General features: G+C 40.2%; 1 protein-coding gene across 1 annotated transcript; it reads right to left on the bottom strand.

Annotated features, from left to right (window-relative positions):
• Positions 1–1,131: 1,131 nt before the first annotated feature.
• On the bottom strand, positions 1,132–14,010 carry HRH4 (histamine receptor H4). The gene is made up of 3 exons (XM_045850274.1): positions 13,799–14,010; positions 5,686–5,849; positions 1,132–2,172 (listed from the first exon to the last, which is right to left on the bottom strand). The coding sequence occupies exons 1-3, from the start codon at positions 13,986–13,988 to the stop codon at positions 1,342–1,344; spliced, it is 1,185 nt and encodes a 394-aa protein (XP_045706230.1). The 5' UTR covers positions 13,989–14,010; the 3' UTR covers positions 1,132–1,341.
• Between the last annotated feature and the right edge of the window lie 11,168 nt (positions 14,011–25,178).

Genomic DNA, 25,178 nt, shown 5'->3' with positions numbered 1-25,178 from the left:
GGAAAGGGCAAGACAAAACCCAGATAAAATTCATTTTGGTAAAATTAAGTCTGAAATGTACATAAACAATACAATTGTCTTTAACCACCAACTTACACCATACAAAAAAATAAACTCAAGATGCACAAAAGCCTTAAACGTAAGTCACGTGACCATAAAAGTCCTAAAGGAAAACATAGGCAGGAAGATCTCAGATATTCCACACAACAATATTTTCACCGATATGTCCCCTAGAGCAAGGGACATAAAGGAAAGAATAAACAAATGGGACTTTATCAAAATAAAAAGCTTCTGCATGGCTAAAGAAAACACTGACAAAATGAAAAGGAAACTAACCATATGGGAAAACATATTTGCAAATGATATCTCAGACAAGGGTATGATCTCCAAAATATACAAAGAACACATACAACTCCACACCAGGAAGACAAACAATCCAATTTAAAAATGGGAAAAGGACCTGAACGGACACTTCTCCAAGGAGGACATACAGAGGACCCAGAGACATATGAAAGGACGCTCAGCATCACTAGCCATCAGAGAGCTGCAAATTAAAACCACAATGAGATATCACTTCACACAGGTCAGAATGACCATCATTAACAAATCAACAAACAACAAGTGCTGGCAAGGATGTGGAGAAAAGGGAACCCTAGTACGTTGCTGGTGTCAGTGATGACTGGTGCAGCCACTGTGGAAAACAGTATGGTATTATCTGAAAAAACAAAAAATGGAATTGCCTTCAGACCCAGCAATTCCACTGCTGGGATTATACCCTAAGAATCCTGCATCACCAATCCAAAAAAGCCTATGCACCCCAATGTTCGTAGCAGCACAATTTACAATAGCCAAATACTGAAAACAGCCTAAGTGCCCATCAGTAAATGAATGGATCAAAAAACTGTGGTACATTTACACAACAGAATACTACACAACAGAAAGAAAGAAGGAGCTCCTACCCTTCACAACAGCATGGATGGGACTGGAGAGCATTATGCTAAGTGAAGTAAGCCAGGCTGTGAAAGATAAACACCATATGATCTCACCTATAAGTGGAACCTAATCAAGAAAATAAACAAGCAAGCAAAATATAACCAGAAACATTGAAATAAAGAAAAAACTGACAGTAGAGGGGATGGGGGTGGGAATAATGGAGGTAAGGAGGGAAAGTGTCATCAATGAACATGTATAAAGGACCAATGGACAAAGCCAAAGGAGGGTAGGATTGAGGATGTGAAGTGGCAGTGGGTGGGGCGGGGGAAAGTGGTGATGGGAAAATGGAGACAGCTGTATTCAAACATTAATAAAAAAATGATTAAGAAGAAAAAAATTAAATTGTCTTTAAGAGGACACTGTCTGAGGGAGGGGTAGTATGGGTTGCTTTTTTAAACAAAATATTTTCAAGAAAGCCTTCTGAAAGCGTTTGTGACACAATGGATACAAAAAAGGATTGATGAGGGAATTACACCACTGAAGCCAAAATGTGACCTCGTAGACAATTGTTTCAGCTGCCCCAAACGTGTAAAATTGCTGACCTGACTTATAAATTGAATGAACAAATGTGAACAGAGAATAAGGAGCCCAGCAAACGATGAAAACACCTAAGAGAATGGCGAGTGACTTGGCTAATTTCTTGACTTTGAGCAGTGCAATATATTCTTTTTGGTGAAGAATTAGGTTATCTGAGCGGGAGAGGGAATCCGTTTTAGAAGCAATTACATCTCTCTTCTTCTGGGTTCTTACACAAAAAAAGAAACTGTTCTTTCTTTCTTGTCTCTCGAAACGAAGGGGTGCTGCTGCTTCCTTTGGTTCAGCAAGAGATGCCTTTGAAAACAGTCGACACTTGAACAAGTGTTCAGAGTTACCTGAAGAGGCAGAACTGAGTTCAGGAGGACTTTGCCCCCTATTGAGACAACTGCGCTTCCATAGACTCCAGTAAATATAGATATTGAAATAAGCTATTAAGAAGACTGGGGCTAGGAATTCCAGGAATGACGTGATGGCAAGGATATACCATTTTGAAAAAAATCCAGGACTACAATACCTCTCTTTTTCCTTCCAAGAATATGAAATTATAATTAGTGGCCCATTCACTAAGAAGGCCAGCACCCAGACGGCCACCATCAGAGCCACGATCTTCCATATCCCAGAGTGTTGAGCTCTGTAAGAGAACTAAGAGAGGCCAAATAAATTATTTTCAGTATTTTCGAGCTATGGTGATTGCGTAAAGCATACCTTAGGTCCTCAGGAGTTTTAGGGATGTGCAAGAGGGGAGGACATTAACTGGACCTGGGTAACATGATGTGGGCCAGGAGAGAGGATTCAATTTCTGTGGAGCCTGAACCACAATGCAGACTTTCTTAGTGATTTTTAAAGAGGAAGGGTGTAACTCTCAAGGTTGAACCTCTTGACACTGTAGAACATGTCAAAATCTGAACTATTAAACAGCTGAAACTGGGTGCATCTTTTCATAGTTTTCCAACCTGCCAGCTGGGTCATGACCAGTTGTTTTGTTGTTGTTGTTGTTTTGTCTTTTTGTTTTTAATGAAATAGGATTTTCCATGTCAAAATGCATCACACACTGTAAGGGTATGTATGTATATATTGTTTGATGAAACTTTTGCTTTTGGAATGTAGATATACATATACAGAAAGAAATGCACATACTGAATTGCAGTATAAAATGCATCCCTCACTGTAGTCACAGTCAAAACATTTGAAAGCATCTGGCTTTCCTGATTCTAGTAAAGGAAGAATCTACTGTGCAGTTCATGCTGATTCTTTAAGGTGGGATTGAAAAGACAAAGAGCTGCCCTGGCTGCTGTGACTCAGGGGATTGACCACCAGACTGCAAACCAAAGGATCATCAATTTGATTCCCAGTCAGGGAATCACTCCTGGGTTGCAGGCCAGATCCCCCCTTGGGGCCTCTCAAGAAGCAACCACGCACTAATGTTTCTCTCCTTCTCTTTCTCCCTCCCTTCTCCTCTTTAAAATCTTTTTTTTTAAAAAAAGAGAGAGAAAGAGCCCTGGCTGGTGTGGCTCAGTGGACTGAGTGCTGGCCTGCATACCAAAGGGTTGCCAGTTAAATTCCCAGTCAGGACACGTACCTGGGTTGTGGGCCAGGTCCCCAGTAGGGGGCACATGAGAGGCAACCACATATTGATGTTTCTCTCTCCTTCCTTTCCCTTCCCATCTGTCTAAACATAAAGAAAGAAAAGAAGAAAGAAAGAAAGAAAGAAAGAAAGAAAGAAAGAAAGAAAGAAAGAAAGAAAGAAAGAAAGAAAGAAAGAAAGAAAGAAAGAAAGAAAGAAAGAAAGAAAGAAAGAAAGAAAGAAAGAAAGAAAGAAAGAAAGAAAGAAAGAAAGAAAGAAAGAAAGAAAGAAAGAAAGAAGAAAAGAAGGAAGGAAGGAAGGAAGGAAAAGAGAGAAAGAAAAACATCATTTCCAGGAAGATGACAAACAAAAAAAAGTTGTTTATATCAGCTGTGGTGAGCTACTATAGTGTTATTGAGCATTAGCAAATCATTTCTTTCTATAAAAGTTTCCACCTGACAAAAATGGCGCCAACGCTGTGGCTAATCACTTCAAGAGACATGGATGTGGCGAGTGCCACTGTCTTTTCTAAGGGTGAAGAATATTCTACATCCACTTATTCACAACAGGCTTCTTAAGCGAAAATGAGGTTCTCTGAGTGAGGCTTGCTTTCGGATTACAGGCCCCATAACCTTTGATAAATCTAGAAATTCTCAAGAATATCTTCTATAAGAAATCAAAAGATACCCCAGACCAACCACTACCCAACCTAAGGGAGAAAGAACGAACCAAGAATTTTGTAAGGGGACCTGTTTTAGATGAGGAAGGTTTTTTGTAGCTAAAATGTTCCGTACTTCTCTGATTTCCTCACTTGAAGGGAAAGAACTGAAACTACAGCATGCCTCCTTTTCACCAGCGTTCCTCTACTACTTCATCTGGAAATTTTTATGTCTTGTTCTGCCATGTTGCCTCATTTTTATTATATAAAAGGGTGCAACACCGCCAAGCACTGTCTTTCCTTGACGGATTGTGCATTCTGGAAAGGGCTCGATGATGGCTGGAAAGATGATAAAACTGGTTTTGTTTCTTTTTTAAAACTGAAATATTTTTAAAAACTGCAGAGAAGTGGTTTTTGGTTGCTTTTTTTTTTTAACCAGATTATGGGTATGTCTGAGGCTGAGCTAAAATGCACATGGTGCTGAAAACAAGCTCCCATGTACAATGGGCTTTTTTGCTTCTGCTTCTCATGTCACTAATTAATACATCTCTTGCACTAAATCTAATGATTATGAAGATGGTAACAATACCCAGATGGTCATAAAACTGCATTTAGTTTTTTAATCACTCTGTTCAGCCTTTGTAATAATATAATGCAGTATGGTAGAAAGTGATCCCATTTCTATTATGCATAAGGTCAAATGGGATAATGGACATCTTAGGGAATTGAGAAGATGATGTCAATCTCTTTGTCTCTGCAGGGCACTTTTGAGAGATAGACGGCTCTAGCATTGCTTGAACCCGGACTCGGGACCATTGGAGTGGCCTCCCTGAAATCACTCAGCAGCCCACCTCTCACTCACTACAGAATATGTCCATTACTCAGAATACTGCTTCTTATCCTGCAACAGCACTTTCCATGTTCTTGATTTTACCATCAAGCATTTTTTTCATCCGCAGGTAAAGAAATACTCTCCTCCTACTGTTTTAATTCTGCATGTATTTTAATTTCCATTCCCTCCAGCTATACTGTCTGCATTCCCCCACCCGCTGCTGCTTAAGCTCTGGAATCTGCCCCTCCAGAAAACTTCTCTGAGCACTGTCATCATGCACTTGCCACCTGTGTGATGCCTTCCTTCTTCAAATTACGGTCAGATTTCCATTTCCCAGGCTCACCATACAGCCCTTCCTTATCACGCTGTCTCCTCTATGTTTGTCTACCACAAGCGGCCAGCTTCCCCATGACCACTTCCTACAAGCTCCAGTCAGCTTTGAAGGATTCCTTCTAGTTTCACACAGCTGTGTCGTGTCTCAGCCCCACATACCAGGTTCCCCAACCCAGAATTCCAGTGCCAGTAAGGGAAGTTCCCATAACTTCTAACTGTGAAAACCAGTGGGATTGTGACTAAGTAAGACAGCTGGTTACTAGAGCCCCAAGCATTCCTCTTTAGGGCCCACGTGGACACACTCAAACTCACTCTCTCTGAGCTCCAGCGCTGGGGCAGCAGCTCGAAAGTCACCTTGGACATGTGGGAAGAAACTGAATTGTCTGGCTTTGGGGCAGGGTCCAGCTAACAAAAGGATAATCAGGCTCCTTTAAGGTTTGTCAATAAAACAAAAAATTAGAGTTAAAAATTTTTTTGCTCAGTGGGTTGGGCTTTGTCCTGCAAACCAAAAGGTCACTGTTTGAGTCCCAGTCAGGGCATGTGCCTGGGCTGTGGGCCAGGTCCTGGACTGGGGGCGTGCAAGAGGCAACTAATCAATGTTCCTCTCGCATATCAATGTCTCTTTCTCCCTCTCTTCCCCTCTCTAAAAATAAATAAAATCTTTAAATAAATAAATAAATATATGCATTCCTTTTTTTTTTTGCTTGGAGACCCAAAATTAACAAGTACATACTCTTCTAAGGATGATAAATTAATGGTTTGACTTACAGCATTGGAGACTGACTGGTATCGATCGTAGCTGATGAGTACGATGTTATATACAGATGCTGTACACAAAAGATAGTCCACAATAAGCCAAAATACACAGGTTTGAATTTCAAGGTTCCCATCAAACAACTTCTGAGGGATGTACAAAGGAATGGAGATCACACCTATACAGGGAAAGAATAGGGTAAAAAATAGCACATATTAATTAAAACAAAGAGGCATAGTACACCACACATTGATGTATCTGAATTGACCAAAAATGGATTGATTACAGTTTAGAAATTCATGGTATTCCATCAAAAAACTCAGGACTGATTTCCTACACATTTTTTAAATACCATTTTTTTAGCCCTGGCTGCTCGTGGCTTAGTGGATAGAGCACCGGTCTATGAATCAAATTGTCGCTGGTTCAATTCCCAGTCAGGGCACGTGCCCAGGTTGCAGGCCAGGTCTCCAGCAGGGGGTGCTCGAGAGGCGACCACACATTGATGTTTCTCTCCCTCCCTTTCTCCCTCCCTTCCCCTCTCTAAAAATAAATGAATAAAATCCTTTTAAAAAAATAAAATAAATACCATTGTTATAATAGCTGTCATAACCCTCATACCTTCAATGTCTCCTTATTACTTTCCAAGTTAAGTTTAGGTCCCAACCTGTATTTTCAGCCATGTACAGCATGAGGCATCTCTATGTTCACGATGCAGCCCAAACAGGATGGACCACTCATCCCTCAGACACATCTCACATGTTCACATCTCGTTGCCGTTGCCAGCGGCGTTCTTTCTTCCCAGAATATCCTCCTCCTCTCTTCTACTGAGAAGTTTATTTACTGTCTTCTTATTCTTCACTCAGTTCAAGAAATGCCTTTCTTCTTATCATTTTTCTTGAAACTTCCTTGGCAGAAGTGACTTTTCTGTCATCTGCATTTTCCTAGCACTTTACTTATCTCTGCTTCCTTCATGTACAAAAATATTCTACTTTATATTGTCGTCATTTTTTAACTTGTTTCTGCTGAGCTTTGGGACCATGTTTTAAGTCAATCTTTGTATTTTTCACAACTTATAGAACTGACCAAAATGACTTAAATAAATTAATGATAGCTAACATCCACTGTGCAATTACTATATGCCAGACACTGTGCTATGTGCATTACATATATCATCTCATTTAACCTTCACAGGAACTTTTGTGAGGTAGGGACATGCAAAGTTAACAAATAAAGAATCTGAAGCTCAAAAAAGGGGACATAATTAACCCAAGGTCTACTTAGCTAGTAAGTGAAAGATGGATTTGAAACCAGGCAACCTGACTTCGAAACCTCTGACTTAAATGCTACCCTTCACTGAATGAGCAAATTAACTGTGAAAAATGACTAAACTGGGCTCCTTTTCCTTTAGCTTTGCAGGCGTTTTTAACTGCATTGACACTTCAGACAGGTGGAACTACTCACTAAAAACACAACCTATTAGATAAAAGCTCAGTTGAAATCTTATGTTGTTAAGTATCATCTTCCTGACTCCACTTTGCTCAAGCCTGTGTTGTCTCCATGGTCTTTAAGCTAATACCATAGTTCCTGCTTTCATCATTAAAGGAATTCTGCTTAGGGCTTGAGTTTTTACTGAAATAGCTCCTCCCACTTTCCTTTCCCTTAACATAAAAGAAGATTGAACTCTTTACTTTCTAAAGATGGATTTGAAGAACTATTAGGGCTCTCTCATCTTCTCAGCTAGCACCTTCTCAGTCAATAAACCTGTCCCTACTCCAAACTCTGATCCTTTGAGTTTTGGCCTTTTAAAGCATTGGGGACATAGACTTTGGACCAGTAATACCATGAGGATATAATGGTGTAATTTCAGAACCAGAGAAAGGAAATGCAGAATGTAGTATTCTGTATCTGGATTTATATATAAATATGAGAAATTAGATACCATACAGGTGAAGAGTTGTGTGTTCAGTTCTTATATGTAGTTCATATTGCCTACTTGTTTGTGTTTCAATTATATTTTTTATGATAACAAAACTTCCTGATGGTTCCTTCCATCTCAAAAATGTGTATGCTCACCTATGGCATAAAATAGGTCACCAGGTTCACCTGAGATAAATCAAAGTATCTTCAAAACAGAGACATCCATTATATTTCAGCCCAGAGTTGTAGCTTTCAATCTTCTGCAAATGAGTATTTTTCACACACACACTCATTGTCCCCACAGAGAAAAAGAGTGAAATTCCAGAAATCATTTGCATCACAGACACCCATTATCTTATTAAAGGTTCAAGAAAGGGTGGGAGTTAAAGAACCTTTTTCACACTGGGATTTACATGAAAGAGGAGTGTACGTGCAACCTCAGGAGCTATTTGAAATACCAGCTTACCCGAGCCTCTAGTTTACCCTTTCGGTTTTAATAACACCCTGCTGTCACCTCCTGTCCTATGTCATGTTTGAGTGCAAATGTCATGCCAAGAGCCTCCATTTTGTTGAATGGTGGAACTATCTGTGGCCCATTCCAGAACAGTTTCAAAAACTGTGACTCGGAAATACTTCTATGATATATTGTGCCTACAACTTCCACACTGCAATCATGCTTCTGGGTCAAATGGACTTGATAAGTAAAACTAAGAGCCACTTCCTTTAAAAGAACAATAGGCCTTTGACATGACAAATTAAGGAAGTAGGGGGAGTGAGAGAAAACAAACTATATTAAAAGATAGTGGTGAAAGCGATAGAATAGACAGTTAGGCACAGGCACAGGCAGAGCAGGAACCATAGGCCAGGTATGGAATGTCACCAGAGCAGAAAGTCCCAGGCAACAGGCAAAACTAGAGAAACAGCTATTACAGGTTAGGTCCTTGCCCCAGGGTGACTTTTCACCCTCTAGCATGTAGTTTAGACCCCCTGAACTTTCATATTACTAGTCCTGTGGTTAGACCTCCTTAGAGGAGGAACAAGGTGGGGCAGGAGAACAGCCTCCTAGACTCCCAAACAAGCTCTTGCATGACCACTCCCTTAAGCATTAAGACCTCAGGACAAGGAGGCATCAAATAATCTTAGGAACAGAGCCTTGGGGCTATTGAGCACAGAGACAGAGTTTTGGTCAAACTAGAGATAACATCTAGGTCTCAGTTGTATTTCTGTTCCAGGCCCAGAAAAGCAGCAAAACCAGACAAGTGATGCCATGGCTGTTTCAGGTCCAGTTACAATGACTAGTGAGTCTTGCCAAGGTGCCCATCAATCAGTAAAGACCAAGGCCCTGAAAGGACACACCTGGAAAGCTGATGAATATTCCTTTGAGACCCTCCCTTGAGACCTCCCTGAAATCCCTGCCTATAGATAACAGATAAAAACTTTAAGACAAAGGACCCAGTGCATGCTCTCTCTTTCTAGAGCACCCCCACGCCTTCCTCCACTTCTTTCCTTAGGTGTGTTATCTTTTGTTTTCTTTCTCCGAAGCACCAAGATTCCTCCTTTTGCTTCTGCAACTTATTTCCTGGATCCACACAGCCCAGCTGGCTCACTACTTCTGCCTCTGTGATTATCTTTCTAAAAGGCTAAATACACCTCTTCCACTAGAGTCCTTCACTCTGAATTCTCTCTTTGCTGAACTGAAGAACCAAGGTCTAACCAAGGTGGGGGCAGGGAGGAAGGAATTGAAGAAACAGGAGGAGAAGAGATGGAAGGAGAAGAAAGAAAAGAAGCCCTGTAAAACCCTAGATGACTTGCCCATCCCAGCGGTTCCCCACCTCTCTGGTCTCACCTCTTGCTAGTCCCTTCAGCCCCACCCCACATTCCTCACTCCACTCCAGCCTTTCTGGCCTCAAATACACCACAGAGACACTGCCTCAGATCCTTGCACTTTCCTGGGCATGCAATGCTCTTCCTCCAGAATGCATCTTCTGTTTGCTCAAATGAGTCTTGATCAGTGAACTCTACTCTGGAAATTTAAATTGCAACCTCCACCCCAAACACACTTTCTCTCTCTCGTTCCTGCTATGTTTTTCTCAATAGCAATGATCATCCTCTAAAATGCTATGTACTTTTTTTACTTATTTATATTGTTTATTGTCTGTCTCCCCACCTTTGCCCACAGTAGAAGTAGAAGCACCACTAGTGAAGCAATTTTTGTCTGTCTTTTTATTGCTGTATCTTCAGCACCTCCAAGAGTTCCTGGTTCACAATAAATGGGTATTAGATGAATGAATAGATGAGGATAAGGAAGCCCAGTTTGCGTGAAAATTGCCACCTGTCCAGGCTGGTATCTCCTCTTCTTTCTGAAGCCTGCTAAGAAGCTATATCTTCCATGAGAAAAATGACAGTCAAAAGGTGTTGGGAGCTAAAAGGCCCAGTGAATTCTCTGGGCCAACAGAAGACTCTGTGGATAACGGTGAGTGTATACAGGGTGTATGGCCTGAATATTTGTGTTGGCCCCAAATTCATTCATATGTTGATGCCTTAGCCCCCAGGGTGGCTGTGTTTGAGATAGAGCCTATAGGAAAGTAATTAACGTTAAATGAGGTTGCAAGAGTGAAGCCCCAACCCCACAGGATTAGTGTCCCAATAAGAAGAAACACAAGAGAGCTTGCTTGCTCGCTCGCTCTCTCCTTGTACACTCAGAGGAACTATGTGATGATGCATCGAGAAGGCATCTACAAACCAGAAAGAATGAGTGCTCCCACCAGGAACCAAATCAGCTGGCAGCGGGATCTGGGACTTCCCAGCCTCTAGAACCATGACAAAGTAAATCACTCCTGTATAAGTCAGATTGTGGTATTTTGTTACAGCAGCACAAGCTGACTAACTCAGGGGAGCTATTGAAGAGAAGAATCGTGACCTGAAGCATAAAGGTACTAAAGATAACTTTGCCATCCTGAAAATGTGGCTCATACTCTGTCAGCGGCAAACACCTTTCACCCTTGAAGATCCTGTCTGGGTCATTTAGCACCTGGTCATGTAGGCCACACAACTGTAGGTGTGAAGAAGTCACCAATAAATGGAAACACCAGTCATGAGATACCAACTTTACAGGTATTACTATAGATGTAGATAGTACATTACTTCCCAGAATAGTGTACAGATGAGATATGTTTATATCGATGTAGCTGCTACTGAAAGTTTTCTTCAATAAATCTTTGCTTTCCAACACTAAATTCATCCTAGGAAGCTACTCAGGTGCCACAAATTTAGCTTCTCTACAGGACACCAGTTCTGAAACAGGTGAGAAGAGAGCGTTCGGCCAGAAAGCCCACAATACTGAACACATGCAATGCTCTCATCTGCCCTTCCATCACCACAAGTTCTGCAGTTCTAGGTCTCATGGCCCCACAGAGTAAGATTTGCTGGCTTACAGCTACAGAAAACTTCTCACAGGCTCCGCTCTGACCCACCACCACCACTATGAGGTTCCGAGCTGAAAGACACTCATCTCTGAGCATGGGAAAGGAGAAATAACAGTATTGACACAAAACCCAAGTCTGGTTACCAAAAGGTCTCAGAGACTTTCCTAATTCTTGTGTTGTGTAAATACAGGCATCCCCAGCTTTATGGTGCTTTGCAGATACTGCACTTTCATCAGCACTGAGGCAAAGCCCTCTGCCAGCAAAAAAGATTATGACTCACTGAAAAAGGCTCAGATAGTGGTTAGCACTTTTTAGCTATAATTTTTTTAAGGTTTATTTTATTCTCGTTTGAGAGAGGGAAAGGGATAGAGAGGGAGAGACATTGATGCAAGAGAGAAACACCCATCAGCTGCCTCCTGCACGCACCCCAACCAGGGACTGAGCCCACAATGCTGGCACGTGCCCTGAATGGGAATCGAACCAGTGACCTTTCAGTTACAGGATGATGCTCCAACCAACAGAGCCATGCAGGCCAGGGCAATAAAGTAATGTTTAATTAAGGTATGCACATTGTTTTTCAGACATAGTACTATTGCACACTTAATAGACTGTCATATAGCAGAATCAAAACTTTTGTACCCACCATGAAACCAAAAAGCTCATGTGACTCGCCTTATTGCGATATTCACTTTATTGTGGTGATCTGGAACTGAACCTGCAATACTTCTGAGGAGTTATGTTAAATAAGTGGACCTCTGGAGGAAGCTGGCAGGGTCAGGGAAAATGTAAAGGATGAGACAGGCAGATTAATAGAGACTCTAAACTGTGTTAAACTGTTCTCGTCCAGAGCAAAGCCATCTCTTTTCCTACCCACCCGCTGAGTAGAGGGGGAACCACCGAGACTGGTGTACAACTACATCTGCTGGGACATTTCCCAATCAAAGGCAAACCACATCTTTATGCTGCAGTGTTCAAGCTCACGACGCTGACATTGCACCATACAGAGAGACATTCCATTGTTATCTGGCACCATCTCTGTGCAAGAGCTTTAGACCTCAGGCTTTCTCAGCGAATATAGTTTTATCCCATTCCTCCCAGCTACCAGGTATTCAGGACCTCATTCCTTTTGACTTGGTCAAAATACATAACCCAGTTCAAGGGCTCAGTGTCATCTAAAAGTTCCACAGTTCTAAGAAGAAAGATGAGAGGGCTATGTATATTTACAGCAGAATATTCTTTATGTTTACACAAATATACTTTTTACATAAATACACCAATTTGTACATGCTTGTACAAGCATGAAGAAGGAATGATAAGACCAGATTTGCACCAAGTTCTTAACACTGGTTAGCTGGAGAGGCAGAATTGAGGACAGAAATGGTGAAATTGTTGCTTCTTTTAATTTTCCTATATTGGTTAGCTACCTTTCTCTGTGATGCTGTCATTTTTATATCATGGCTCCTAAATCAATCTCCCCAGCTAGAAATTTTCTTCCAGGAGTTTTATCCATGCAACACCACAAGCATAAGCTTCCCTCTCAAAACTGTTCCCCCTTTCTGTTAAGAGTTTTATACTTCTCTTAGTCCCCAGAGCTCAGCCTCTCACTCACCTTTCTCTTTCTCCTGCCTGAGCCCACCCTTGCAGCTCTGCAGCCCAATCTTCTGTTCACCCTCACCCTAGCTCAGAGCCTTACCTGCCCCATGACTTCTATCTAGATTGCTGCAGGGTCGTCTCTGAAACAAAGCTGCCCCCTGCTCCCGTTTCTCCCAACTATACTGTACCTCTTCTGATGTCTCTAAGGCAAAGCTTCAATCCATCCAATCATTCACCTGTTTTAATAGTTTTTGACCTTCACATTGCCTGCTGAATAAACTCCAATCCTGAATCACACTAGTGTTCAAGGGCTTTCACTATATAGATTCTGACCACCCCGACTTCATCCCCTATGGTTCCCACACAGCCAGCACACACCAGCCAGCCTGGAGCTCCCACTTACGAAGATCAACACTGTGTTCCAGACAATAAACTGCTATGAGTTTTATTTTACTTTAATATAAATGCAAGCATTTGTGTTGTTGTAGACAATAACACATTAAATTATGCTAGAAGCTCCTATAAAGCAATATCATCAGCTGACACTTCTGTACATTTACTTGTAAGCATTGTTAAACATCAGGAGTAAAAATCTGCAAAGTGCAAGTTTTCAAAGAAAGATTAATTTAAATACTATGAGCCCTTATAATACTATATGATATGCAAGGTAGCTTAGTGTGGGTGATAATTTATAATATTCTATATTGTATCATAAAATAATATTAGCCATGCTATTTAATTGTCCTGAATATCCCATTTCCTGATTGTGCTGGTTATCAGCACATACATTATTTTCTATTACTTCAGAACCATGATGCTAAGGAAATCCTGCTTACTTAAAGAGGAACACTTTTAAACCTAAACATACAAGAAAAACAGATACAGAAACAACTCTTAAACAGTCTTTGAAATATTCTGAGCTTATTTCCACTCTATAACTTATTTCACTTTACAAAAAGAAAACTCTTTTCAGATTAAAATTTCCCTATTATATATATGAAAACCCAATCTCATATATATAATATTCTCCTAAAGTACCATATAGTCTCCCCTGAAATTTAATTCTTAAACCTTGAGTCTTTAATCATTCCCACTGCCATATAGTACCTTGAAATAACAAAAGCTTATTTTAAGGTTTTAAAAATAAGTTATAATTGGAAAAGACTATCTTAAACAAAGACATGTAACTTACCAACAAAGAAGTCACAAATGGCCAAGTTAAGGAAAAAGTAATTACTTCGATGTCTAAGTTTTTTGTCCACCACAAAAGCTAAAATGACAATGGCATTTCCTAACATTATAGCAAAAGCAAGTATGCCCATTAAAAATGCTAAAGTAATGCGAGAGCTTGGTGGTAAAGGACTGGGAATTGTGCTGTTCATCACGTCAAATGATGAAGCTCAGTATAGCAAGGCAATTCTGGCAAATATGGGTCTAAATGTAAACTAATATATATGGTCTTCTGCTCATGATATGTTTTTCAAGATTTCAGTACTGATAGCCATACTTATTTCCTGATTCTAGAAAAGGAAACTTGTGGTAACAGTTTCCTTTAATGTGTTACACACAGTAACATTTTTCTCTTAAACATTTCAATGTGATTCATCCATCTCTCATTAATGGAGAGTAATATATATTTAATACATTATATAGGTAAAAAATTGGGCTCAAATGAGATGCATGTTTAAAAATAATGTAGATCCAATTAAACATTCTCCTCTGACCATGACAAAATTAACCATCCCATCTGACACAATTAAAAAACTGGATGACTTATAGGAAATGATAGCTTTCAAGGCATTACACATTAGCCACTGTCCAGATGAGGGAAAGGAAGAAAATCCAGTGAGACCTGCGTGGCCCCAGGGCCCTCCCAATCTTGAGTTCCCAGCACACAGAGCTGGGGGTGGCATCCAGGAGGGCCCAGCAGGTTCCCTGAGATGGGAGATGGGGCTGAGGGTCCAGGAATACCGGCCAGGACTCAGCGCTGCAGCAGGAGGCTGAAAGTGGGATTCCATTAGAAAGACAATTACACTCTCGTGGCAGAATTACAGGGAAAGTGATAAGGGATATAATATACATACGTGTTCTTTCACCATAATTTTCTTCTTCAAGGTAGTTCATAGACCCTAAAACCAGAGCTGTTATTAGGATTCCAAAGTCTAATATTATCATGAAACAAGATAATATATATATTAACTTGAACCTAAATGCAAAAATGCCAAAGAGATGATGAAATTAATGATCTATTCCCTGTATCTGGCTAAATTGGAGCTGACTGTTACAGATGTTTATTCCTTGTTGAAGACATAATCCCGTTGAGTGTGACTAGACCAAACTAGAACCCTGGAATATCTCAACTCGCTACCATCGATATAGACCAGCCCAGTGACTTAACCAGGAGACCTAACATTAGGGAGAAAGGTTTGAATTTAAATCAATGACGAATGGAACAAAGGTGAAATTATTGTTGAGGGAAGGGTAGCTAATAAATGGGTGTTACAAAATGGAAAATCGAATATAATTTTGGTGCCTAACAAGAAGCATAGAGCAGGAGAATATTATTCTCTGTTAGCTTTGACTCAGATGCCCATTGAGTGAAGCACTCTGGTCACCAAAAAGCACCTCTTTCAAATAGCCAAAAAGTAAACAGGACTGCAGCCAGCCCAATGAATGGACATATACTCCTAAAAGCACCCTGCTTTCTCATAATGGATGAACAGATAGAAGCTCTCACTATAACTCTATGGAATAACACTAATGTGGCTGTATCATTTGATTTCAATTTCACAGGACAAAGCTGTTTTGAACACCTGTGTGAGAAAGAAAACTATGGGAATATATATCCAGTTGAACCCAAAGAACACTGATTAATAACCTAAATGAATGATGGCAGGTGCTGGAAGGTGGGAGGTCAGGAGGCATGAGTTACAGCAATAAGGCCAAAGGAGATTAACCCCTAATTAGAAAAACAGTCATCCCTCATTATATTGCAGTTCACTTACTGTGGTTTCATTGTATAGTGGGTTTAAAAAAATATATATCTAATTCTGTATCGTGGAGTTTTTGCTATATTGTGGGATTTTGCAATATATGGGTATTTATATAATATTTATTATTTTAATTATTTTTGCCTAAAAAATTTAAAACAATATAAAAATGTTAATTCAAACATATTAAAAGAATATTAAATCAACCTAAAATACAGTATGGTATTTCATCAGCAGATGAATACTGTACTGTACACAATGGAAATGCAGTATGCCACTACCACTTGTGCAAGTTTGCTGACATGAGATTGTACACGGCACACTGTTGGCTGATGGAATGGAATGGAAGGCGACCAACCACAGCACTGTGTTCTGTATCCTGGGTGCTGATTGGCTCAGTGACCATAGCACTGGTCTGTTTGCTCTCCCGCACTGTGCCCACACGTTCAGCATCTCTCCTTGTCCACTTCACATCAACGTCTGATCACTGCGTGTAGTGTTGCTGTGGTGTTGTGTTTTTTGTGAAATTTTCATGAAAGTTTTAATTTATTTCAAGCCCTACAATGCCACCCAAATGTTCTGCACCTTCTAAGGCTTCTAGCAGTGAACCCAAGTGCCATAGGAATATGTACCATCAAAGAAAAGGTGGAACTTTTCAACATGTTAAAGGAAGGCAAAAGCTACACGGCTGTAGGCTGCCATTACGGGATCAACGAGTCTACTGTTCGCTACACAAAGAAAGACAAGAAGAATATTAGATCTATGGCAATAATAACTTTAAACAAGACTGCAAAGAGGGTGGTCACTTCCTGCAATAAGGCCATTGTGAGGATGGAGTCTGCATTGGCCCTGTGGATAAATGACTGCAGGAGGAAGAATATCTCTCTGGATACTAACACCATATGGACGAAGGCCAAGAAACTTTATGATAGTTTTGTGGAAAGCATGGACATTCATGACGGTGATGAGGATGAAGACAATGGCAACAACACAGAAGCAGGACCGTCTAGTGTTTCTCCCACCAGACCAACCCCACTTGGTGCCAGCAAGGGCTGGTTTGACAAATTTCAGAAATGCTTTGGACTCGAGTGTTTCTCTGCATGGAGAAGCTGCCTCTGTGAATAAAAAGCAGTGCTAGCAACTCCCCATAACTATGTTCATCATTTGGACAAAGAGATCAGTTACACCTATGCTTTTAGTGGAAATAGAAGTTATGGCCCAGGGCGAAGATACTGCACCACCTGATGAAGCACCTGATTCAGTGTTGTCTTCAGAAGAGCTGTAAAGCTCTTCTTGGCTGCGCAGTACATCCATCTCATTGTCATCACCTTCATCACCATCAGTACTACACAGCTACATAACTCATGATCTTCATCATTCAAGTTGTAGTATACTTCACTGGTGAGTACCCATATAGAATTTTATATGTTGTTAAAATTACATAGGTTTAAGAGTATAGAAAGTGTTTAAGATCATATGAAGTGTTTATAAATAGAGTGTGGGAAAGGTTAACAAGAGAGTGAGAAAGGTTAATAGGAGTGCAGGAAGGGTTTATAAAGCCTTAGAATATATATAAATAATAAAATAAATACAACGCTGCTACTTTGCGGATTTTCACCTATTGCAGGGGTCTCTGGAACGTAACTCCCATGATAGGTGAGGGATCACTGTATAGTGTAGACATATTTTCTCACATTACATAGGTTGCCTTTTAACTCTGTCGATTGTGTCCTTTGGTGGAAAGAAGTTTTTATTTTATTTTATAGTCAAATTTAATATATATTTACTTTCCTTGCCTGTGCTTTTGGTGTCATGTCCAATAAGTTCTATTAGTTTTAAAACATTCTTTTACTAGAATCAGAAATAGATAAAACAAAAAAAATCATAAAGAACTATGGGGTTTAAAGGAGAAAAAATGCCCCCAAAGAACCAATCCACATTGGTGCCTAACTTGACCACACTGTGGTCTTATTTTCCTTGGCACTATATACTCTTTCTGTTCCCTTCTCCATGACTGTTCGTATGCGCAGACCCAGGGAAAAGTTCCGAGGCTGAAAATCTGCTCCATATGCAGGAGGCAGGGGAAGACCAAAGAAAGAGGCTCCAACCTGGCAAACAGCAGTGTTTAGTAAGGGACACTGACCTGTGAGGTGCATCTTGGGTGTCACCAAGACAAAGTGGATATCCTCTGCACCTCTGGGCAGGTGCTAAAGAATTACAGAGAACAGGGCGGGATGGATAGGAGTGCGGGTGCTTAACCCACCCCAGAAAAGGGAAAATGTCTTACATGCTTGCCCGGAGCAGGGCAATGGCCCACTCCAGGATCCAGCAGGCCGAGAGGCTTGGGGCAAAGTTGGTCTGAGAGTTGTCAGAGGGGACTACAGGAAGCAATTTCTGTTCCAGCCCGGACCTAGTTCTCAGGTCCGGCAGCAGTGACGTCATGGAACAGTCTCTCTCCTCCAGAACAATGCAATTTAAACAGCTAGTTACAACCTCCAGGCATTTTTCTTTGTTTTAGAGTTTACCTGGGACAAAAAATTTAGTCCTGCCAACATCCTTTCTTTCACTTTTAAAACTGGCTTCAAGGTGTGCTCTAGTACTTGACAATACAGTGGGGGGTTTTGCTGAAAGCAGACAAGGCTCCTCTGGGACTTCTCTTCCCCGCCTCCCACATACCCTGAGCCACCCCTCTGCACAAGCCCACCTTCTCCTTTCCTGCATTCCACTGCTGCTTTGCTGACTGACTTTCCTGTCTGACTCCAAAGAGCAGCTGCATTTACTTGGGATCATCCCATAATGCTTGTTTGGTCACTGCCTTTTTCTTCTCAAGGAAGTTTCTATAGGTTCTTTCCTCAGGAAATTCAATTTCTCTGACATTTGGCTCCTCCTTTGTCCAACCTCATGCACCTGGGTCAGTCAGAAGCCTAGTATTCTATCCACATGAATGAGGGCACTGTGTAATGAGCCAGGCGGCAGAGCCAACAGCAATGAAGGCCCCAAGGGCATCTAAGTGGCAGTGAAAGGGCTTCCCAACAAGGACACCAGGGTTGACTGAAATGGCACCATCACCTACCAAATTTCCCAGCCCAGTATCTAAACTCTTTTCCTCAACCTGTTTACATTCGATCACCAAGTTTTTTCAGTCTTACCTCCTAAATGCACCTTAAACCCACCCACTTCCATCCATCCCCACCATCATAACTCAATTCAGACCACCATTATCTCTCACTTGGCCTTTCTCCTGGAACCCTTTGGCACTGTAAGAGAGGAGAAATAATTTTCCCTCTACCTTTGTGAATTCTTGGCTAAGACTCCTGGTAATTATAAAAACAGATTAACAAGCCCTGGCTGGTGTGGCTCAGTGGATTGAGTGCCAGTCTGCAAACCAAAGAGTCAGTGGTTCGATTCCCAGTCAGGGCACAGGCCTGAGTTGCGGGCCAGGTCCCCAGTAGGGGATGCACAAGAGGCAACCACACACTGATGTTTCTCTCCCTCTCTCCCTCTCTTCCCCTCTGAAAATAATTAAAATCCTTTAAAAACCCACTAACAAGAGAAAAACAGAAGTTTATTAACATGTATGCCTCATGTACACATGGGAGATACCCAGGAAAAATGAGTAAAGCTCCAAGCCACTACCTTAAATACTATCTTCAGGTAAAAACAAAAGAGAGATGCTGTAGTGGGAGTGGGAGGAGAGACAATTCACAAGGAAGCAAAGGAGGAACTACTTGGTAAGCAAAGGTTGCCCAGCCTTGCACCCGGTGAGGTTCGGTGTGATAGTAGCTGTCTCCCTGGTATAGGTCCCCTTTCCAATGTAAATTTCATTTATGAACATAGATTTCCCTTTATAAAAGGTAACTTCTACTCTGTTCTCAGAGCTCCCTCTGTTTCTGGAGTTCCTTGATATAATCAGCTCAAAATAATCCTTATGCCAAGAGATATATTTTATGGTGGCATGTTCAGCTACTCTTCAACACCAAGGTCTTATTGATTACAGACCAATCTGATTTCACTTCTTTTACAATGAGAAACGTACTAACCATCATCTATTGAGTTCCCATTGTGTGTGAAGCTTTAGAATAGCGACATTTCACACATTATCTCTTTTATTCAACCCTCCGTAAATCTTATGGGGAAGGTTTATTAGCCCCATATTACAAACAAGTAAAACAAGGCTCAGAGAAGTTAAGTGACTTGTCCAAAATGACTTCCATGTCCAATGCATGGAATCGAAATTTAAATCCAACTCCGACTTCCAAATCTACTTTTCCTTGATTACACATACTTGTGATTTATCTCTTGTCTGTCAAATGACAAAAAGAAAAAAATAAACTTTGGTAATGAGCTTAATGTCCTTTACTCAAGGAAAAACCCCCCATGGGTTTGGGGAGCACAGCGCATCACAAGCAGGGGAGCACTTTTGCCAAGGATTTAGGGCAACAGTGAGTTTCAAAGAATGTTAGAAGAGGCAAGGTGGAAATGGGGCATGATTGGCTAGGAGGTTGGGGATTTCCATAGCTGGCTAGCTATAGGGTAAGGTAAGCTATCTAAAGCTGAGTTGGAGGATTGTGATTGGTACAGGTGTTTCCCACTGATGCAGGCTGATTCAGGTTTAGATTGGTGATGTGAGCCAGACCATGGGGGCAGCTCCTTTTGGGGATCCATGTATAAAAATTAACTTTATTATTCCTCTACCAGTATACAACTTTAAACCTGGGCTAAATGGGGGGGAGGGAGGGGGGGAGTCTTCCCTAGGCTCAGAAACCAAACTCCTATAAACTAGCATTACGCTTTTTAATTTGTCTCTCTCTTTCTACCTGGTCTCCACCAGGGGTTGGCCAACTGTGGTTCACAGACCATGGTTTGGTCCCTGAGCTAAGAATGGTTTTTATACATTGTGATATTGTGATTTGTAATTGGAAATATATATTTGGTCTTTGTCCCCATTTCTAGAACAGAACCCCTAGAACCCTAGCAATGTCCAAAGTGGTAAGAGCACTGGGAGCATCTTTTGTCATAATATTCGGTCTTTTGTCACTAGTTCCTGAAACAGCTCCACACCCATAAAGGTAAAAGGTGCGTCTTTTTATTCATAAGCCCCTTTCAACCACACCTGAATTTAGGTTAATGCAGTGACTTTTGGAAATGCCCCAGGGATGGGGGTAGTTGCCAGGGGAACCAAATATGTGATTATTTGATTGAAACTTTCAGTCCCACTCCACCTCGGGAGACGGGAGGGCCTGGGGGGTTGACTCAATCACCAGTGCCCAACGATTTAAACGATCATGCCTACATATTTTAATAAAGCCTCCATAAAACCCCAAAAGAATGGGGTTTGCAGAGCCTCCGTGGTGGTGAACACATGGAGATGCAGGGCAGGTGGCAAGCCCAGAGAGCATGGAAGCTCCATGCCCCTTCCCACATACCTCACCCCAGGCATCTCTTCCATCAGGCTGTTTCCTTTAATAATAAACCAGTGATCTAGAAATATGTTTCCCTGAGTTCTTTGAGCCACTATAGCAAATCAATCAACTGGAGGAGGCAGTCCTGGGAACCTCCGATCTAAAGCCAGTTGGTCTCAGCACAGGTTATAACCTGAACTTGCCACTGACGCCTGAAATGGGGGCAAGGGGCACACCCATAGGACCAAGACCTTACCTAGGGGATCAAATGCTATCTCCAAGTATATAGTGTTAGAACTGAATTGAATTGTAAGACACCAAGCTGGTTTCAAAAAAATTACTTGATGTGTGGAAAGCCTACACATCTAGTGTTAGAATTGACATATTCTGTGAGTTTTTGAAAGTAGAGGAGATACACAGGAAGAGTGATTTTTTAAATACATATTTACACAGTTGAAAAAAATAAAATAGTATTTCATGACACATAGAAGTACATGAAATTCAAATCTCAGTATCCATTGTTTTATTGGAACCCACCTATGCTATTGTAAGTGTACGTATTGTCTACGACAACTTTCACACAGTAAATTGAGTGGCTCTGACAGAGATGGCTCACAAATATAAAATATATATTATTTGGCTGTTTACAGAAAAGTCTGCCAACCCTTGCTCCATACTCTTTGACTAGATTCAGAGTTCTCCATTGCATCTCCATAATGAAGCAGTCTCCATATCAACCCATGGCCTGCTTAGCTCTTCATAAGCTTTTCAAAGCTAAAAACAGAGAAACTAGATCACTTGTCCCTGCTTGCAAAGCTTGCAAAATGCAGGCAATTCAAACCTGACAGACTTGAGACCCAGCTCCAAGCTGCCAGGCTATACCTAGAGCCTAAGAACCTGGTAACCTTAATGCCAACGTAAAATTCTAGGTCCCATTAAAATCCTCAGAAACGGCCTATCTTCACTAAGAGGTAGGAAAGTTCTCCTGTACAAGCAAAGATAAGATCTATTTGATGGCTTTACTAAGCACTTCTCAGATGGAAGGCACCTCATTTTAACCTCCATAATATTTCAGAGAGGATGTTTCATTCACATTTTTACAAATTAGGAAACTAATAGCAAAAAAGATTAAGTTTCCTAGAAATTCACATAGTATCCAGGGGAATGGTGATGAAGTGCTGAAATTCACAGACTAGGTGCTCGGATATGCAAAATGGCAATGTTATTCTTGGGTCTGAATCAAAATCGATCCTGATAAGAAACCTCCACAGGTCCATTCCTGGAAGCAGGGGTGGCAGGAGGAAGGGATGTGTCATTACCAGATCATTCAGACACTTCGGGTACAAAATGTAGTAACCGAAGGTGTTCAATTTCATTAGGTCATCAGGGAAAAACATACCTTGAAACCACAAAGGGATGCCACTACAAACCACAAAGGGATGCACAATTAAAATGAGTCAGGTGATACCAAATGTGGACATGCAGCCACTGGAACTCTCATCCACTGGTGGGATTGTAAGTAGTTGTAACTAGTCTGGAAACCTGCTTGGCAGTATGATTGATGGGTACTAGAGCTCACAAGAAGTACCTGGTAAATCTCAAGGAATTTTGTGAGCTGGCTGATTTCACATTGGTAGCTTGAAATTGGACAGGAGTGTTTAGACCACAAGAACTCTCAAACGTTACGTATCAGTTAACACACACCCCAGAGCCAGTTGTTTAAAATTTATGAGCACACCATTGGGCAGTACACACTAAACTCCACAAATATGTATCCTATGACTTAACAAATCCATTTCTAGGTCTGTACATGTTAGAAATGTGTGTATGTTGACCAGAAGCTACATACAAGAAAATTCATAGCAATACTAATTGTGATAGCCTCAAACTGGAAATCCAAATATCCATAATCAGAATTGATAAATTGCCAAGTCCATTCAATGGAATACTCTTTGAGGTGATAACAACTGCCACATGCAACAAACCAAATGCAGCTCACAAAATGTTGGGACAAAACAAGCCCCAACCAGGGTACATACTGTGTGTTTGCACTTCTATAAAAGTCAGAACAGACCAAATTAATTCTCGTGTCAGAAACTGGGGAGAGAACAGCTAACTGACTGGATGAGGCGCAAGAAGGATTGACTGTGGGTGGTGGTACCATGTTTTATGTTTTTTTTTCAAACTAGGTGCTGGTTTTACAACTGTTTATTTCATGAAAATGTGTAATAAGAAGCTTGGTTTAAAACATCCATATAAAAAAAATGAAGTTCAACTTGAATCTCACACATACAAAAATTAAGTGGAAATAGATAATGGATCTAAAATAAAAACTTCAAACTCTAAAACTTTAAAAAGAGAAAACAGGTGAAAATCTTCATGAGCTGGGGTTAGGCAGAGTCCTTAGACATTACAGTAAAATCATGATCTCTGAACTCCCAAAAAAGATAAACTACTTCTCAAAAAAGTTAAATACTTTTACTGTACAAAAACCAGTTAAGAGAATTTGAAAGGCTACAAACTGGGAGAAAATATATGAAAATCACACATGGACCAAAGAATGTGCATCCAGAATGCATTCCTTGGTTTTGATAAGTATACTGCAGTTATGTAAGATGTTATGATTAGGAAAAGCTGAATATTTCTATAACTTTCTGTGAGTATAGAGTTAGTTAAAAACAGAAAACATCAATTAAAAAAAGTATTACTCTCACCTACCAGACTTCCTATTTTTCCACATCTTTGATTAGTATTCTAAGTATATTCTAACACAATGCAGATAAGAGTACAGCTGATAGGCTGGTTCTACAGAATAATTTGGCTAAAACAATTAATTCCACTTCTAGGAATTTTTCCTAGAGATAATATATCAAAATCTGCATATAATGATTTTTCAAAGTTGTTTATAATAGTGAAAAATTGGAAAAAACATAAAAATTGGAGACCAGTAGCAATTAGTACATTATGATATACCCAGAAGACAGAATATGATGTAGCCATAAAAAATTAAGCCACAGAATAATATTTATTGACATGGGAAAATGTTAACAATATACTTCTATATGAAATATCAAGATACAAAACAGTATATACAGCTTAATACTATTTCATGGAAAGAAAAATAGCATATGTACAAAATCAAGCACAGGAAAAAAATAGAAGGATGTGCGTACCAAATGTTACTAATGGTTATCTCTATTTAGATAGTGGAATTAGAGGCAATTCTACAGTTTTCCCAATAAATGTCACCTTCCCTACAAAACGCTATCTGCTTCATGCCATTCTTTCTCAGTTGTGATTAGTGTGATACAGTTCTCTTGAAGTAGGCTCTGTTTCATGATATACACCTCCAAATCATAATGCTATTCCCTTTTAAAAAGTAGATACTACCTGCTCTTATATGCTGGTGTATGGAGAGTATGTTTAACTGACACAATATACTGTAAAATATGCCACCACATAGATTTACTGTATTTCACCATGTATAATGTGCTCCCATGTATACTGTGCACCCACATTTTTGGCCCAAACTTTCAGGGAAAAAAAATCTTTCATTTTAATTTTTTAATTCAATTATTTATTTATTTATTTATATTTAGATAACTTGCTTTTTGTATTATAAAGGAACTTTAGCATTTATTGTTGAACACTTTATGGTACAAAAAGTTTTATGTAACAAATAATAACAAAATACAAGAACAGATACAAGGTATTTCAGGTATAACGCACATCCTTATTTTTCCCTTGAAACTTTGGGCAAAAAAGTGGACATTATACATGGCAAAATATGGTACTTGCCTATAGAAAATTATTTGGAGGATTTGAAAATCCTCTCGATATAAATTTTAAATAGAGAAAAAACAGTAACTATTTATAGACACTAATAATGTGTCTATAAATGAGCGTGTGAAGTAACTAGGGTTCCAGAATCAGAGACTTTTAGACTTCACTTATTAACTGACTGACTTTGGGCAAAGATGAGGCATGATTAGGTTTCTCAGTCAGGAGAATGTGGTTAATAATTTTGTAGAAAAAAAGCAAAAATAAGATGTTTTTAAAATAAAGAAAAATGAGATCCCAGTTATAAAAAATTTTCTATAAAGACTTAAATAAATCTTAGATAAAACAGCCAAAGAAATACAAATTTGGTGATGCAGTAAAATGAACTCATTTATGTTTC

This window comes from Phyllostomus hastatus, unplaced genomic scaffold (assembly GCF_019186645.2).
Source record: "Phyllostomus hastatus isolate PE091 unplaced genomic scaffold, TTU_PhHast_1.1 phas_contig_80, whole genome shotgun sequence".
Taxonomy (NCBI): domain Eukaryota; kingdom Metazoa; phylum Chordata; class Mammalia; order Chiroptera; family Phyllostomidae; genus Phyllostomus; species Phyllostomus hastatus.
Note: the sequence above shows the minus strand (reverse complement) of the source record. Positions and strands in the feature narration are given on the sequence as shown.

Bases quoted from the DNA above. Each gene is read 5' to 3' on its own strand.
- HRH4 (XM_045850274.1), bottom strand. From the start codon at position 13,988: ATGAACAGCACAATTCCCAGTCCTTTACCACCAAGCTCTCGCATTACT. The intron at 5,850-13,798 runs GTAAGTTACATG...TTCCCTGTATAG, and splicing joins CATTTGTGACTTCTTTGTTG to GTGTGATCTCCATTCCTTTG. The intron at 2,173-5,685 runs GTAAGTCAAACC...GGCCTCTCTTAG, and splicing joins ACCAGTCAGTCTCCAATGCT to TTCTCTTACAGAGCTCAACA.